This window comes from Calonectris borealis, chromosome 2, assembly GCF_964195595.1.
Source record: "Calonectris borealis chromosome 2, bCalBor7.hap1.2, whole genome shotgun sequence".
NCBI lineage: Eukaryota > Metazoa > Chordata > Aves > Procellariiformes > Procellariidae > Calonectris > Calonectris borealis.
Window position 1 is genome coordinate 147,231,607 of NC_134313.1, and position 14,224 is coordinate 147,245,830.

The 14,224-nt window shown below is 42.6% G+C and overlaps 1 protein-coding gene across 1 annotated transcript in view; it reads right to left on the reverse strand.

Annotated features, from left to right (window-relative positions):
- ADAM22 (ADAM metallopeptidase domain 22) overlaps nucleotides 1–14,224 on the reverse strand; it is a 146,146-nt gene that overhangs the window by 76,812 nt on the left and 55,110 nt on the right. Inside the window, exon 4 of the mRNA XM_075143828.1 lies at nucleotides 2,070–2,136. Coding sequence (XP_074999929.1) covers nucleotides 2,070–2,136 — 67 coding nt within the window. The remainder of the gene's footprint in view (nucleotides 1–2,069; nucleotides 2,137–14,224) is intronic.

Here is a 14,224-nt window from a genome sequence, read left to right on the forward strand (position 1 = left end):
TTGAAGGTACTAAATCCCATAATGAAAAAATTTTGTATTTGCAGTAAGATTTTCAAAACATTTGTTGTAAAACCAGAGTTCAGTTTCTCAAATGCAAAACAGATACTGCTGGCCTTTTCAGAAATTGTTCAACAGACAAACAGGGCTTTCCAGGGCACTTACAGGTGCTCTGAAAAATACTGGCTGGTCAGAAGGAACCAGATTTATTTTAAAACAGCTATTGGGTACTGAAATTAGCCTCACTCAGTGTCTGGCATCAAAATGTACTCGGCAGCCTGCACTCTTCCAAAAATCTTTTGATATCTGAACTTTTCTGAAAATGTGCCCATGACTGGGGCCAATGGGCTCTTCTGGATATTTTGTCACAGCAGCTGCTTCCCACTCCTCCGATCCCAGACGCTCAGATGTAGGAAAACAAGCAAAAAATATACAACCCCCTTTCTGGCACACTTCAGTAGGACTACTGCTTGGAGAGGGAAACACACCACCTGAGCAGAAACACGTCCTTTGCAGTGCAACCTCGTGATCCTTTCACTCCCAATTCAGTTCATCTCGAGCATCAAGGTCAACACAGCATCACTGGTTCTCTAGTTAAAGCAGATTTGAGAGTACTAAGCAAGGCAGTGACAGCCATCCCTGAAGGTATACCACGACCCTGCATGGCAGCTAACTGAAAGGGAAATAATCTCTGGAACCCTGGAGACTGGGAGATGTTTTGCCCAGAAAACATTTTATGACCCTTCCTCTGAAAGGCCCGATCGTCCCGTCTCTTCCCCATGCAATTAAACAGTACTTACATGAGAAGAGCCACTGATTTCAAACATTTTCTTGCTTGATTAAGGCTTACTCATCAGAAACAGATTTGTCCTAATTCAGTGATGGGACTCGGATAGATTAACTTAGCGAACTTGCATATATACCTTGACGCAGACAAATGGATTGTTTTGTTCTTATTAATATCAGCTATTATCTTTATTTCTGCTTTGACTCATATTCTGAATCTGAGTCAAGACTTCTTGACTGCAGAGCACAGCTGACTGAGAAATTAAGTTTTTACAATTTAATGAACATGTATATGTTTGCCTTAGTCTGATAATGTATGCAGACTATTACCAGAGAGTAAAAAGAAAGCAGATTTCAAGTTTGCAAATGCTAGAAAAGGATAAACCAAAGGAAACATGTATCTTCAGCTACTCAGTGGCTAAAGGATTGCTTTGTCCATTTCCACTTCCACTATCACATTGCAGAGGTTAATGCATTTGTTTCAGGGTATTTAGGTGATCTCAGATTTAGTAAAAGACTTTTGGGGGGTTTTTAATAAAATGTAAACTTCGAACAAAATTTCACCTGATAGGCAAATTTAAAGAGTTTCCATTATGCGCAGCATATATTACATTCACGCACATTTTACATGATCTACAACAATTTTATACCTGACGTCTACAAAATATTGTCCTAACAAACAGAAGGTTCTCAAGAAAATTCTCCCATGTTGCACGCAACTAAGAAAACACTCCTGCAAAGGTAGTGGGACATTTCACAGAAAACAACTGCAACAAACAGGACCTTGTAGCCATCATGCCAACAAACATCCAGAGAAAGAAACCCACAATTTGAGATGGTGACTAGATATTTGGAAATGCTATAGAACAAATCTCGCTATTCTCAAACTGACAAAAAAGTTCATTAAAAACAACGAACTTGGGGTTTAGTACAAACAAACTTGATGTTTAATACAATGAGGAAATGCTAGCTACCAAACCAGAAAGATTTTCTTCAATAGGCATCAAAAGTAAATTATATTTACTAGTAAAAAGAACTACCATGTATACATTTTTCATGGCTACCATTTTGATATAAACATTAATGTACTAAATTTGCCAATAAAGTTTATTTCTCTTGTTTAAAAAGCTGAAGAGTTAAAAGACATGAAACACACTTGCCTCAGAAGAGGAAAACAAATCACCTGAAAAATTAGATATCTCGCCTTTCAAGAAAACAGGTGAGTTTGCTTTAACATCAAAAGCAAAGCAAATTAAAAAAGCAAAGCATAAAAAGGAAATTCTTACTTTAACTTCCACTGCCTTCCCACCTTGCTCGATATGCCTCTCAAGATACTCAGAAGACAACAGGTCACTGCAAGAAGAAGAAAAAAACAACCATAAGCCTCACGCATGTGTTCTTGCACTCCCTCTCAGCAAGCACTGATTAAACATTTATATTTTAAAAGGGCAAAACCTGCAGGATACTTTTCCTAAAATGTTCATAAAAATCACTGAAACAACCACCTCCAATGGAGTTATACAGTGCATGGGATACATCATTGATTTTTAATACCAGAAGGCAGGACAAGGAAAACTGGGGTCATATAAGGTTCAAACCCAGCCACTGATAATGATTTTAATTTAAGAGACTTTTCTATTTGCTGTTAAAGGTGAACAGGAAGGAAGTTACGTGAACTTTAAATAAAGAAAAAAGCAGAAGGATGAGGAACCAGCTGGAGTCACTCCTGCAGCAGGCTGTATCTGAGGGAAAATGGCAGCTGCCTCCGGCAGGCTCCTAAGGACCCAATGGCACAATAATGAAATGCCCTTGTAATACCAATATGGTGAGCTCAGGATCACGCTAAATGGGTAGGCAAGGCCATCAGCCACAGGAGCTTCACCACACCGCCCGCTCATGGCCAGGTCCACCCGGCGCAGGCACTAGGGCAGGCGGCGGGTGCCACGCTGCCCTCGGGCTCCCAGGGCAGGCCTCCATCGGGGCCCATCCCTCACACTCGCTCTCCCTGGGGGCCCTGCGGCTTTAGCAACGTCAGAGGAAAATGCTCTGGGCAACAGCAAACCCAGTCTCAAAAGTACACAAGGCTTTGGAACAAGCACTGAAGAGAAAAAACAATCAGACCTGAGGCAAATGTATAAAGTTAAATGCATGCTATATTTACTAAGACACTTTAGTGCTAAACCAGTCAAATCTTCTCCCTCGATAGTTATTTTCCAGGCAAGGAAATCATCTACATCAGAAATGTCACTAAACATTTTCAAAGATTGCAAAATTTTACTGCGATTAAATCATATATAAGGATTTGATATTGTCCCAGCTAAGAGGCAATTAAACTGGAAAAGATGAAGAATTGGTAATGAAAACATGCCAACAGGCCGGCTGACTGGTGGGACAGGAGGCAACAAGCACAGACCTTCTCCGCAGAAGAGGCAAAATTGAGTGTTTCTCCTTCAAACAGCAAAACACCCAGGCTAGAGGCGAACTGACCTGCTGTGGGAGGGCAAGGACAGCAGGGTGGCACCCAGGGCAGCAGCCGCTCAGCTTCCCACAGCTTCACCCTGGCTAAACAGGCAGCAGGGCCATGGACTTTTTTGCTCACGTAGGCGTTGGTGACTGCCCAGAGCGAGCCCCAAGCAGGACAAGGTTGGTCGTATGGGTCCTTCCATATCAGCCCTACAAACTGCCAGCTTGGTATTTGCATTAATAACTCAGGCACAAAAACCAGGAGTGCTCTAATGAAACATGCTGATAACGCTAAGTTGGAAAGCATGGGGAATAAAGAAGAAGAATGAAAAAACTCTCACAGGAAAGAGTTGGATGATCTTCAGGACTGGATATTAGAAATAGGATCAAATTCAATTGTACAAACAGCAAATCTATGCACTTAAGGGCTGGAGGGAATTTCTATTACGTTGTTTTGGAGGGCCTGGTTTATAAGGAAGAGAGAGATGACTGCACTTGCTTCTGCAAAATGATTTGCCAGATCAATAGGGTGTCTTCCTGAAAAACACAACTGGCATCCCAGAATACATCAAAGAAGATGTATTTCCAGTCAAAATGAGGTAAGATTAATACCACCGTCCAAAGGAGACCTCTTTCAAATACTGCGGACAGGTACTGGACAGCTTTGCTTAGAAAGTTCAATTACCTGGAAGCACAGAGAGGGTCCTGAGATAACCAGGGAACGGAAAGCTCCCGAAGTCTTGAAAAAAATTGAGTTGTGAGGGGATCTGAATGCACCAGAGTTTATACACCAAGATGTAAAGGTAGCTAATTAGTCTATAGAAGATGCTGGCAGAACCTCAAACGTACACACACTGTCAATGAGTCAATGAAAACTGGATGTTAAAAAAAAGACTTTGCATCTAAATGCAAGCAACAGAGGCAACAAAAAGAGGGATGCTAATAAATTTCTGAATGGGAGCATCCATGGGACAACTGTCCATGGAGGTGGAGTCCCCTCAGTCACAGTGAGTTCACAGCTGGTTGCTGCTGAAAGCAGGAGGTCTCAGTGCCCCCTGCAGAAGCAAGCGTTGAACCTACCTTGTGTCAGCACGAGCACTCATCAAAATACCCTCGGTGTCAGAACTAACACTCATCAAAATACTCTTGGTGTCAGTACTGGCACTCGTCAAGGTACACTTGGGACGGTTCATCAAACCCATGTTTTCGCTGCATTAGGTAATTGAAGTCCCTTGTGAAGAGGTACAATAAGCTCCAGAGCTGATGCAAGGGAGGGAAAGCACCTGAGCAGCTGTCAGTACGGGAGGAAGAAAGAGTGACTCCTTCGGCCACTGGAGAAGCAGCGTGACCAGCTGCCCCCAGATTCGCCCTCTAGGACCCCCTTAATTCTGGTCAGGCCCATATACCTATATTGATGTTTGCACAGCAGCCTGCAAGTGACCCATTATTGAGGAGCACCTAAAAGAGATGCTGTTGTTTGCGTTACTGATTATAATCCTCTAATTCCTCTTAGAAGTGAATATTAAATATTTATGATACTCATCCACCTGGGGGAAACTCAAAGACTTCTATAAGGTCTGTAGATTTAGAAATTTAGACAGATGCTCTCTTAAAATGTATTTAGTTTAGCTTTAGCTTTAGCTGAAGTTAGATATATAGTTCCTCAGCATTCACTACACTTTCTTTCCAGCAAAGTCTATGCTTCCACAGATTTACTAAAGCCACCCCTATAGCTTAGGGCTCTACTTTTACTCTTAGCCATTTCTGGGGGACTCAGTTAAACTAAGGTCATCCTCCTTATCTGATGGCCACAAAGGGTTTTGTGCCAAGGAAGATGCAAGATATTATAAAATGTAAGATATTAAAGTAAGTATACAGTACAAAAGACAAATATTAAACAGAATTACTTCACTTGGAGAGAGTTTACAGTTGTATTTGAAGGGATGACAAGGAGAAGCACAGGGTCTTCTCACGTGGGTCTGACAAAATTATTGCTTTTTAAAAGATACTGGTGTTAATGTTTTTATGTTCTGGAATATCATATGTTATGTTCTCAAAGATCTGGAAATTGTGTCTGGCATGAGAAAACAAAGAGATTGATCATTCTCTGCCTTGTACAATGCAAGAACTAGGAGGTAACAGGAAAGACCAGTAAGCTCAAAACTAATAAAAGAGACCTTTCTGGCACAGCCCCTGGTTACAATGTGGAACCTCTTGCCACAGGAAAGCATGGATGCTGGAGGTCTGTACTGCTTCAAGCTGGGAATGGACAAGTTCATGGACATAACTGAGGGCTGCCAAACGCACAGAAATCATACCTGACTCAGAAAGTCTTGGAGTGTGGAAAAGGACTCTGAGGAAGCCTCATATATGCTTGTTCTGCTCTTCTGCTTCTCTCTCAACATCTGCCTTGGGCCACTGGGACAGGACAGTTGGCCAAGCACCCCTCTGACCTGACCTGGGCTGGCCTGCCTGCACCCTGGCGGAGGCCTCTTTCTCCTGGGGGTTATGTCCGCCGTCATGCAGCTCCAGGGTTGCCCATGGTCAGTCAGCTGCTCTTCTCCCAACTGCCACCCTTCTGATAGACATACCCAGGTTGTTCAAGTTGTGTTTACTTTCAAAGTAGGCTGAGAGAATGATTCCTAAAGAGGTCCATCCATTTTGTCCTCCTGCTCAGTCCTTACTTTTAGGACAAAAGGGCTGGAAACGGCTGGGAAGCTGCTGGCACTCCCCTGCCTCTCAAGGTCTGTCACAGGTGCCTCAGTTCCCAAAATGAGCCTGGCTGGAAGGGAAATGCCATGGGGTCACCAGCCTGCACAGCTCCTGGGGACTGAGCCCAGAGCTTACAAACAGATGACAGGTCTGAAATTTAAAGACATTTTTAAACCCTATCCTAAGTAACATGGCAGGCAGGATACATCTGGAAATATTTTATCAGTAGAAAAACCCACAAATGAGGCCATGTTATGCTTTATTATTATTATTATTATTATTATTATGACTCACTGCACAGAAAATATCACAAAAAACACAACACTCTGGCAGATCCAGTAATGCAATCAGTGCTATTACAAACTAAGCTACAACCTAACAATTACACACAGCCTTGGAAACTTACGCCAAAAGATATGCTTCTCTCATGAAATCACCTCATAGGTAAATGTTTTCACTTCAGCAACAGTGAGGCACATAACTGTGTAATTTTAATAAAAGCCATTACTTTAAAACAAACAAAAAGCTATAGTGAAACACTTGTGAAACACAATGAAAATTATTTAAGCAACATAAGACACTAAGCAATCACATTAAAATAATATGCATTTCAACGTAAATCATACAACCCTTTCCTATGGTAGAGATGAAATAGGAATAATTTATCTTGCCTGTCAATCTATCCTAAAAACCATCTTTGTCAGCTTAAGTAGCAGTTTTGGTATTAATTATAAAGAAAATCTGCATGTGAAAAAAAACCAGATTGTGAAAAAAATCTTAAGAAACACGAGGGATGTAGAAAATTACAGTGAAAAAACCATCTACATTATGAAAGACAATACTGCAGAATGAGATTTTCAGAAACATTCGCTGAGGCATTGATACAAATTCTTTGAAAAGGAATGGCAAAAACCTGCATATGTTAAGACCTAAAAATAAAACATTTCACAGGAAAGATGCACATGTGATCTGTGGCTTTTACAAGGAAAAACCAGTTATGCTGATAATAGCAATTCTGGTTTCAGAGGCCTGTTATTTTTAAAATGTACACAAATCAAGTAGAGTAGTTTTGTTTACAGCGGCATCATTTTTGGAGCATTATCTTAAGTCACAACCATATGAGTCCATCCCATACAGACCCGATAGCTCAAGGGCCAGAACAAAAAAATGAGCAAGCTCCTCTCTGCTCTTCCAACTCTCCCGAACAGCCACAACAATAGTACACAGGAGGAGGCGGCTGGCGGAATTTTCTTACAGAAGAGGGCCCCAACTAAGGAAATTATCCTTATCTGAGATCATGTATGTATGAGATCATTTATGTATATGCACTTAAGTTCTACCTTGAATTAACTGTAGTATTTGCATATGAGGTTTACCAAACCAAAGCTGGGATTGGGAAACCAGGGAAACAGATGAGCTTTGGAAATAGATGGGTTCCTCAACAGGAAAAGGCTGCTCCAGGAAGCGAAAAGAGGGAAAAAAAATGAGGTGGCAAGAGAAAGTAGGACAGGACAGGCCAAGTGTTTAAAGAAACAGGAAGAAAAAACAGGTGATTATAAAGCACTTCAACTTGAAAGAAGAAAAAAGAGGTCATTAAAGATTTTTTAGAAGGGAACAGGTTTGCATTTGAATATGAAACGGATAACAAATTGGGAATTATCCCTGAAAATTAAATAGAAACTTTCATTTTCAAGAAGAGAAGGAAAATGCCCATCACCAGCTTCTGAACAAAAATTAACTCTCCAGATTTAAGAGACTATAAAGATGGAATGCCTAAAAGTTATGGAAGAAAAAGAGCAGAAACAATAGGGACCTCTTTAGAAGCCATAGGAAGAATTACAAACTTAAGAAAGGTAGAAATAAAGGGAGTTCATAATCATAGTACTAAAATGCATCTTTGTTGGCATATCAGTGTTATAAATGAGAGAAATGACTGGTTTCATGATATCCGATATCGTTACTGTGTCTTCTTGGACACTGTGGAATTCTTTATCATTTCTTCTGTCTGTTTACCCTGATTTCTGTCTCCACAACTCTCCATTAAGTACACCTGAAATTTCAGATTAAATATGGTGCCAGACAAGGACATCAAATGAGAGATCTGAGCTAAGATGCATTAATGAAAAAGAAGACAGAATTTCAGCTGAAATCAGCAGAAAGGCCTGGATGGGTTGAATGCCAGTGGGAAATTGTCAACAGACATATGGAGACATTCAAGAGAACCCTGACAGGTTCAGGGAAGTGATGGAGACACTGATAAGGAAAGATGCCATATCAACTGCACAATTAATGCTAACCCACGTTGCAGGAGCAAGCTGTGAGAAGGGAGCCTCCTGCAACATCACACTTGAGAGGGCTGCAGTAAAAGGAATGGGCACTGTTTGGGTATCAAGCACATGAGGATGAGGAAACTTCCCATCAAGTGAAAGATTTTCCCCCGATAGTGTACATCCTCTACCAAGTAACCTGAAAAGGTCTGAATTATAACTCAGTTATGTAAGGGGAAGTTATCCCCCTCAAAAGAAGGGAAAAGGGAGGGAATCCGATTCATATAGGAGATTATTATAGAAGATGGGAAACCACCAGCATGTTGCTTTGAGAAAAGTGCTGAAAGACTCCTTTTATTAACAGGACTAATAGATATGGAAGGAGTGACTAGGAGAGGTAATTTTGTAGAACAGCCCATCTCGTACACCAGGGAAGAGAAGTCAGGTTGATTATTATATGTCACCGAGAGACTACCAAGCCTTGTACAGTCCACTGACTACTATCCGCTGCTGTTGTTTCACGTGGGCACCAGTGATACAGCCAGGAGCAGTCTGAAGAATATCAAGAAGGATTACAGAGCCCTGGGAGCAGCGGTAAGGGACTCTGGAGCGCAGGCAGTTTTTTCATCAATGCTTCTGGTCAAAGGGAAGGGGTTTGAAAGGGCCAGTCGAATCGGGCGGATCAACAAATGGTTACAGGACTGGTACCACAGCCAGAGGTTCAGCTACTTAGACCATGGGACTCACTTTGAGAAACCTGGTCTACTGGGCGTTGATGGGGTCCATCTGTCAGAGAAGGGGAGGAGCAGCCTCACCTTCACAAGCCTTAGTCCTCATGGGGGACTTCAACCACCCCGATATGTGTTGGAGGGACAACACAGCAGGGCATAAGCAATCCGAGAGGTTCCTGGAATGCATTGATGTTAACTTCCTTCTCCAAGTGGTAGAGGAGCCAAAGAGGAGAGGTGCCGTGCTGGACCTTGTTCTCACCAACAAGGAGGGGCTGGTGGGGAACGTGAAGCTCAAGGGCAGCCTTGGCTGCAGTGACCATGAAATGGTGGAGTTCAAGATCCTTAGGGCACTGAGGAGGGCACACAGCAAGCTCACTAGGCTGGACTTCAGGAGAACAGACTTTGGCCTCTTCAGGGATCTGCTTGGTAGAGTGCCATGGGATAAAGCCTTGGAGGGAAGAGGGCCCCAAGAAAGCTGGTTAATATTCAGGGATCACCTCCTCCAAGCTCAGGAGCGATGCATCCCAGCAAAGGGGAAGTCAGGCAAAAACGCCAGGAGGCCTGCATGGATGAACAAGGAGCTCCTGGACAAACTCAAACACAAAAAGGAAGCCTACAGAGGGTGGAAGCAAGGACAGGGAGGAATACAGAGAAATTTTCCGAGCAGTCAGGGATCAGGTTAGAAAAGCTAAAGCCCTGATAGAATTAAATCTGGCCAGGGATGTCAAGGGCAACAAGAAAAGCTTCCACAGGGGATAAAAGGAAGACTAGGGAAAATATGGGCCCTCTCTGGAATGAAATGGGAGACCTGGTTACCCAGGATATGGAGAAGGCTGAGGTACTCAATGACTTTTTTGCCTCAGTCTTCACCGGCAAGTGCTCAAGCCTCACTGCCCAAGCCGCAAAAGGCAAAGGCAGGGACTGGGAGAATGAAGAACCGCCCACTGTAGAAAATCAGGTTTGAGACCATCTAAGGAATCTGAAGGCGCACAAGTCCATGGGACCTGATGAGATCCATCCACGGGTCCTGAGGGAACTGGCGGATGAAGTTGCTAAGCCACTGTCCATCGTATTTGAGAAGTCGTGGCAGTCTGGTGAAGTTCCCACTGACTGGAAAACGGGAAACATAACCCCATTTTTAAAAAGGGAAAAAAGGAAGACCCAGGGAACTACAGGCCAGTCAGTCTCACCTCTGTGCCTGGGAAAATCATGGAACAGATCCTCCTGGAAGCTATGCTGAGGCACATGGAGGACAGGGAGGTGATTCAAGACAGCCAGCATGGCTTCACCAAGGGCAAGTCCTGCCTGACCAACCTAGTGGCCTTCTATGATGGAGTGACTGCATCAGTGGACATGGGAAGAGCTACAGATGTCATCTGTCTGGATCTCTGTAAGGCCTTTGACATGGTCCCCCACAACATCCTTCTCTCTAAACTGACGAGATATGGATTTGATAGGTGGACTGTCCAGTGGATGAGGAATTCATTGGATGGTTGCATCCAGAGGGTAATAGTCAATGGCTCAATGTCCAGATGGAGATCGGTGACGAGTGGTGTCCCGCAGGGGTCTGTATTGGGACCGGTACTGTTTAATATCTTCATCAAGGACACAGACAGTGGGATCGAGTGCACTCTCAGCACGTTTGCAGACAACACCAAGCTGAGTGGTGCGGTTAACACACCTGAGGGACGGGATGCCATCCAGAGGGACCTGGGCAAGCTCAAGAAATGGGCCCGTATGAACCTCATGAGGTTCAACAAGGCCAAGTGCAAGATCCTGCACTTGGGTCAGGGCAACCCCCAGTATCGATACAGGCTGGGGGATGAAGGCATTGAGAGCAGCCCTGCCGAGAAGGAGTTGGGGGTACTGGTGGATGAAAAGCTGGACAATGTGCACTCGCAGCCCAGAAGGCCAACCATATCCTGAGCTGCATCAAAAGAAGCGTGGCCAGCAGGTTGAGGGAGGTGATTCTGCCCCTCTACTCTGCTCTGGTGAAACCCCACCTGGAGTACTGTGTCCAGCTCTGGAGCCCTCAGCACAAGAAAGACATGGACCTGTTAGAGCAGGTCCAGTGGAGGGCCACAAAAATGATCAGGGGGATGGAACGCCTCTCCTATGAAGAAAGGCTGAGAGAGTTGGGGTTGTTCAGCCTGGAGAAGAGAAGGCTTCGGGGAGACCTTATTGCGGCCTTTCAGTACTTAAAGGAGACTTGTAAGAAAGATGGGGACAGACGTTTTAGCAGGGCCTGTTGCGACAGAACAAGGCATAATGGTTTTAAACTAAAAGAGAGTAGATTTAGACTAGATATAAGGAAGAAATTTTTTACAATGAGGGTGGTGAAACACTGGAACAGGTTGCCCAGAGAGGTGGTAGATGCCCCATCCCTGGAAACATTCAAGGTCAGGTTGGACGGGGCTCTGAGCAACCTGGTCTAGTTGAAGATGTCCCTGCCCATGGCAGGGGGGGTTGGACTAGATGACCTTTAAAGGTCCCTTCCACTCCAAACTATTCTGTGATTCTATGATTATCAGGAAACAACGACCAAGAAAGTGGAAAACTAGATGAGAGGGAACAGAAGGGATATTTCTGTCTGCCAGTCAGTAAGAGTACAAGGGACAATTAGCATTACGTCGCATTACACTAGGTCCTAAAACATTTTCAGTATCAGCTATGAGCTAACTAAAAAATACAGCAAGATAAACTCAAAAAAGCCACTTAGCTGGCAGATTTCTGTATCTGACTAGCTAGGACATTTTAATTCTCCTTTATCCTCATGCCTACCCAAACACCTTCTCTCTGCTCATACATGATCTTTCCTTGCACTTCAGGGAGGATTAGCTATCTCCATACTCCATGAATCTATCTGCTTTAATAGCCACAGCTCTAAAACTTTCATCCCCTCCTTCCCCGCAAAAGAATTGCTGAATTTCTTTTTATGTGGATAGTTAATTTAATGACTGTATCTGTTAAGCTAGCCAAATGGACTAATCAATCAGAATTAGGTAGCTTCTCTTAGATACAGCAGCAGTTTTCACACTGCTTACTTAGAGGAAGGAAAAAACAACTGAGAAAAACAGAGCCGGTTCTTGTCTGCATAAATTGAAGCTTCTCCCCTTTTTAAAATATTCTTACTGTGCTTTTCTGTTCTTGTTGCTGCTCATATGAAGGGGAGAAAGGAGAAAATAATTTCTTAATGTTTCTACTCCTACTGACTATTTAAGACTTTCTCCAAAAAGAAATTTGGGACTTAGGAATGGGTTGAGTCCTCAAGGGATTATACACAAATGCTGAGTCGTACCCCATCTCAGTCCTTTCCTGCAGCTTAATTTCACATTTCAGTAACAGACAATGATACACAACTTGAATCTCTGATGAAATTTCTTCCAAATACTAACATTTGCTCAATTTTTTCCGCTCCAGAACTTCTCTCTTAGATCCCTAATGCCATCTGACTTGAAAATGCATTTAGTCCCTTTATCCCTTAAATAGCTAATTTGCCTGCGGGACACCATAGTAACTGCCCTGCACCCTACTGCAGAGACACCAAACTGCAGAGCAACTCTGCAGCCCTGCGCAGGGCCTCCACCTCTAGCATCAGAGACGAAGTCTCACAGCTCTGGCTTACAAACAGCCTGTGTTTGATTTATTGGATTGGCTTCATTTCATGGGAAAGGTATAAGCAGGTTGGAGACATTCTTGCTTAGTTTCACTAAATTTCTATTATGCGCATGGTTCCTATTACTAGCATAAAAAAAGAGAGAGGACACAACAAAAGCTGCAAGGAAAACCTGTAAAGCAACAGTGGTGGTTTCAACGTTCAGGCCGGTGTGGCCATATCCTGATCCACACGCCGCCTTGTGCACGTGAAGTACATCCAGCTCTCACTGCAGCAGGCATTTTGTGGTGCCACTGTCCATCTACAGTTACTACGCCACGGACTTTTTGGCCCATCCTTTTCAACTTTTGCAATTCAGTCTGATCTCCTCTATCTAAATGACCATATGGGCAATTTTATGAGAAATTACTGTAAATGTGGCACACAATGATGAACAGATACTGCTCGTATTTTCCAGGGAAAAACCTAAGAGTTTATATTTAAGTTCTGCAGCTAGGAAGAGAGACACTTACAAACTAATCACTTACTGACTCATAATATTTCACCACACATTTCTTTTCACTATGTTTTAATGAAATCTGAATATAGCTCCCTACCCCAACAAAGTAAGAATAATAACACAAACCTAAAGCAGCTCTGAAATCACAATTTCAGGTCCCATTTTTTATTGCAACTTAAATATAATTAAATTATTAATGTTAATATTTCTTGCATCAGCATTAATATTTCTTAATACAAATATGGATAAATAATATCTGATATGATATCTAACGATTTTTTTTTTAATAAAGCATTTTAAAACATTTTGTGGCAAAGAGCTGCAAAGGGCACAAATTCAATACAGCAGTTAATTCATCCTGCTGGTGGTGGAGGGAAGGTGATTACAGTCCTCGCTTTCAGACAACAGGAAGATTTAATCTACTGCCCTAACAAGGAAGCTGCACCCCTCACCCCCTTGCAGAGATTCTTCCCAGTATCCAAGGGAAGACACTGCTACTCAAGATGCCATAATGATAAACTAGAGACTTTAACAAGCCTGAAGAGCAGACAGCAGCTGTTTGCAAGACTCTTGTCAGGCAGAAAGATGAAATAGGATTTTTCTAGCTCTAAACTTCTGTTTTCACAGCCAGAGTTGAAAGCAGGTTGAAAGCAGTCTGGGCAATGTTCTCTTACTCTGCTCCTTACCTAGTTTTCCTTACAGTATTGATGGCAATGCAAGTGTCAATAAAACCTTACTCTGCTTTTGCTGATGCATAATTTACTCCAGTATATCTTCAGGCAATTAGGTTTTTTTCCTACAGAAATTTCAGAAGGAGTCCTATTAAAATGAGCAGATATTTTTAGACCATGTTCATACCACTACTACAAAGCAGTTTCCTCAATGCCATTCTGTTCGTACGCTTGTTACTTTAAAGTCAGGATAAACATAGTTAATTTTAGTATTTGAAAAGATGGTAAATTAATAATAAAGGGAAGAGGCAAGCACACGAGAGGCATAGGCTACACATTTTCCTGCACAAATCTACTAGTGTGGTCTAATCCTAGTTTTTAATATGCCTCGTCATACAGTCAAGCTGTTTTATACTATATGGAAAATCACTTCCCAAGTAAATTAATTCGTTTCAACCCAACTCTTTGTTCATATTTGTGTA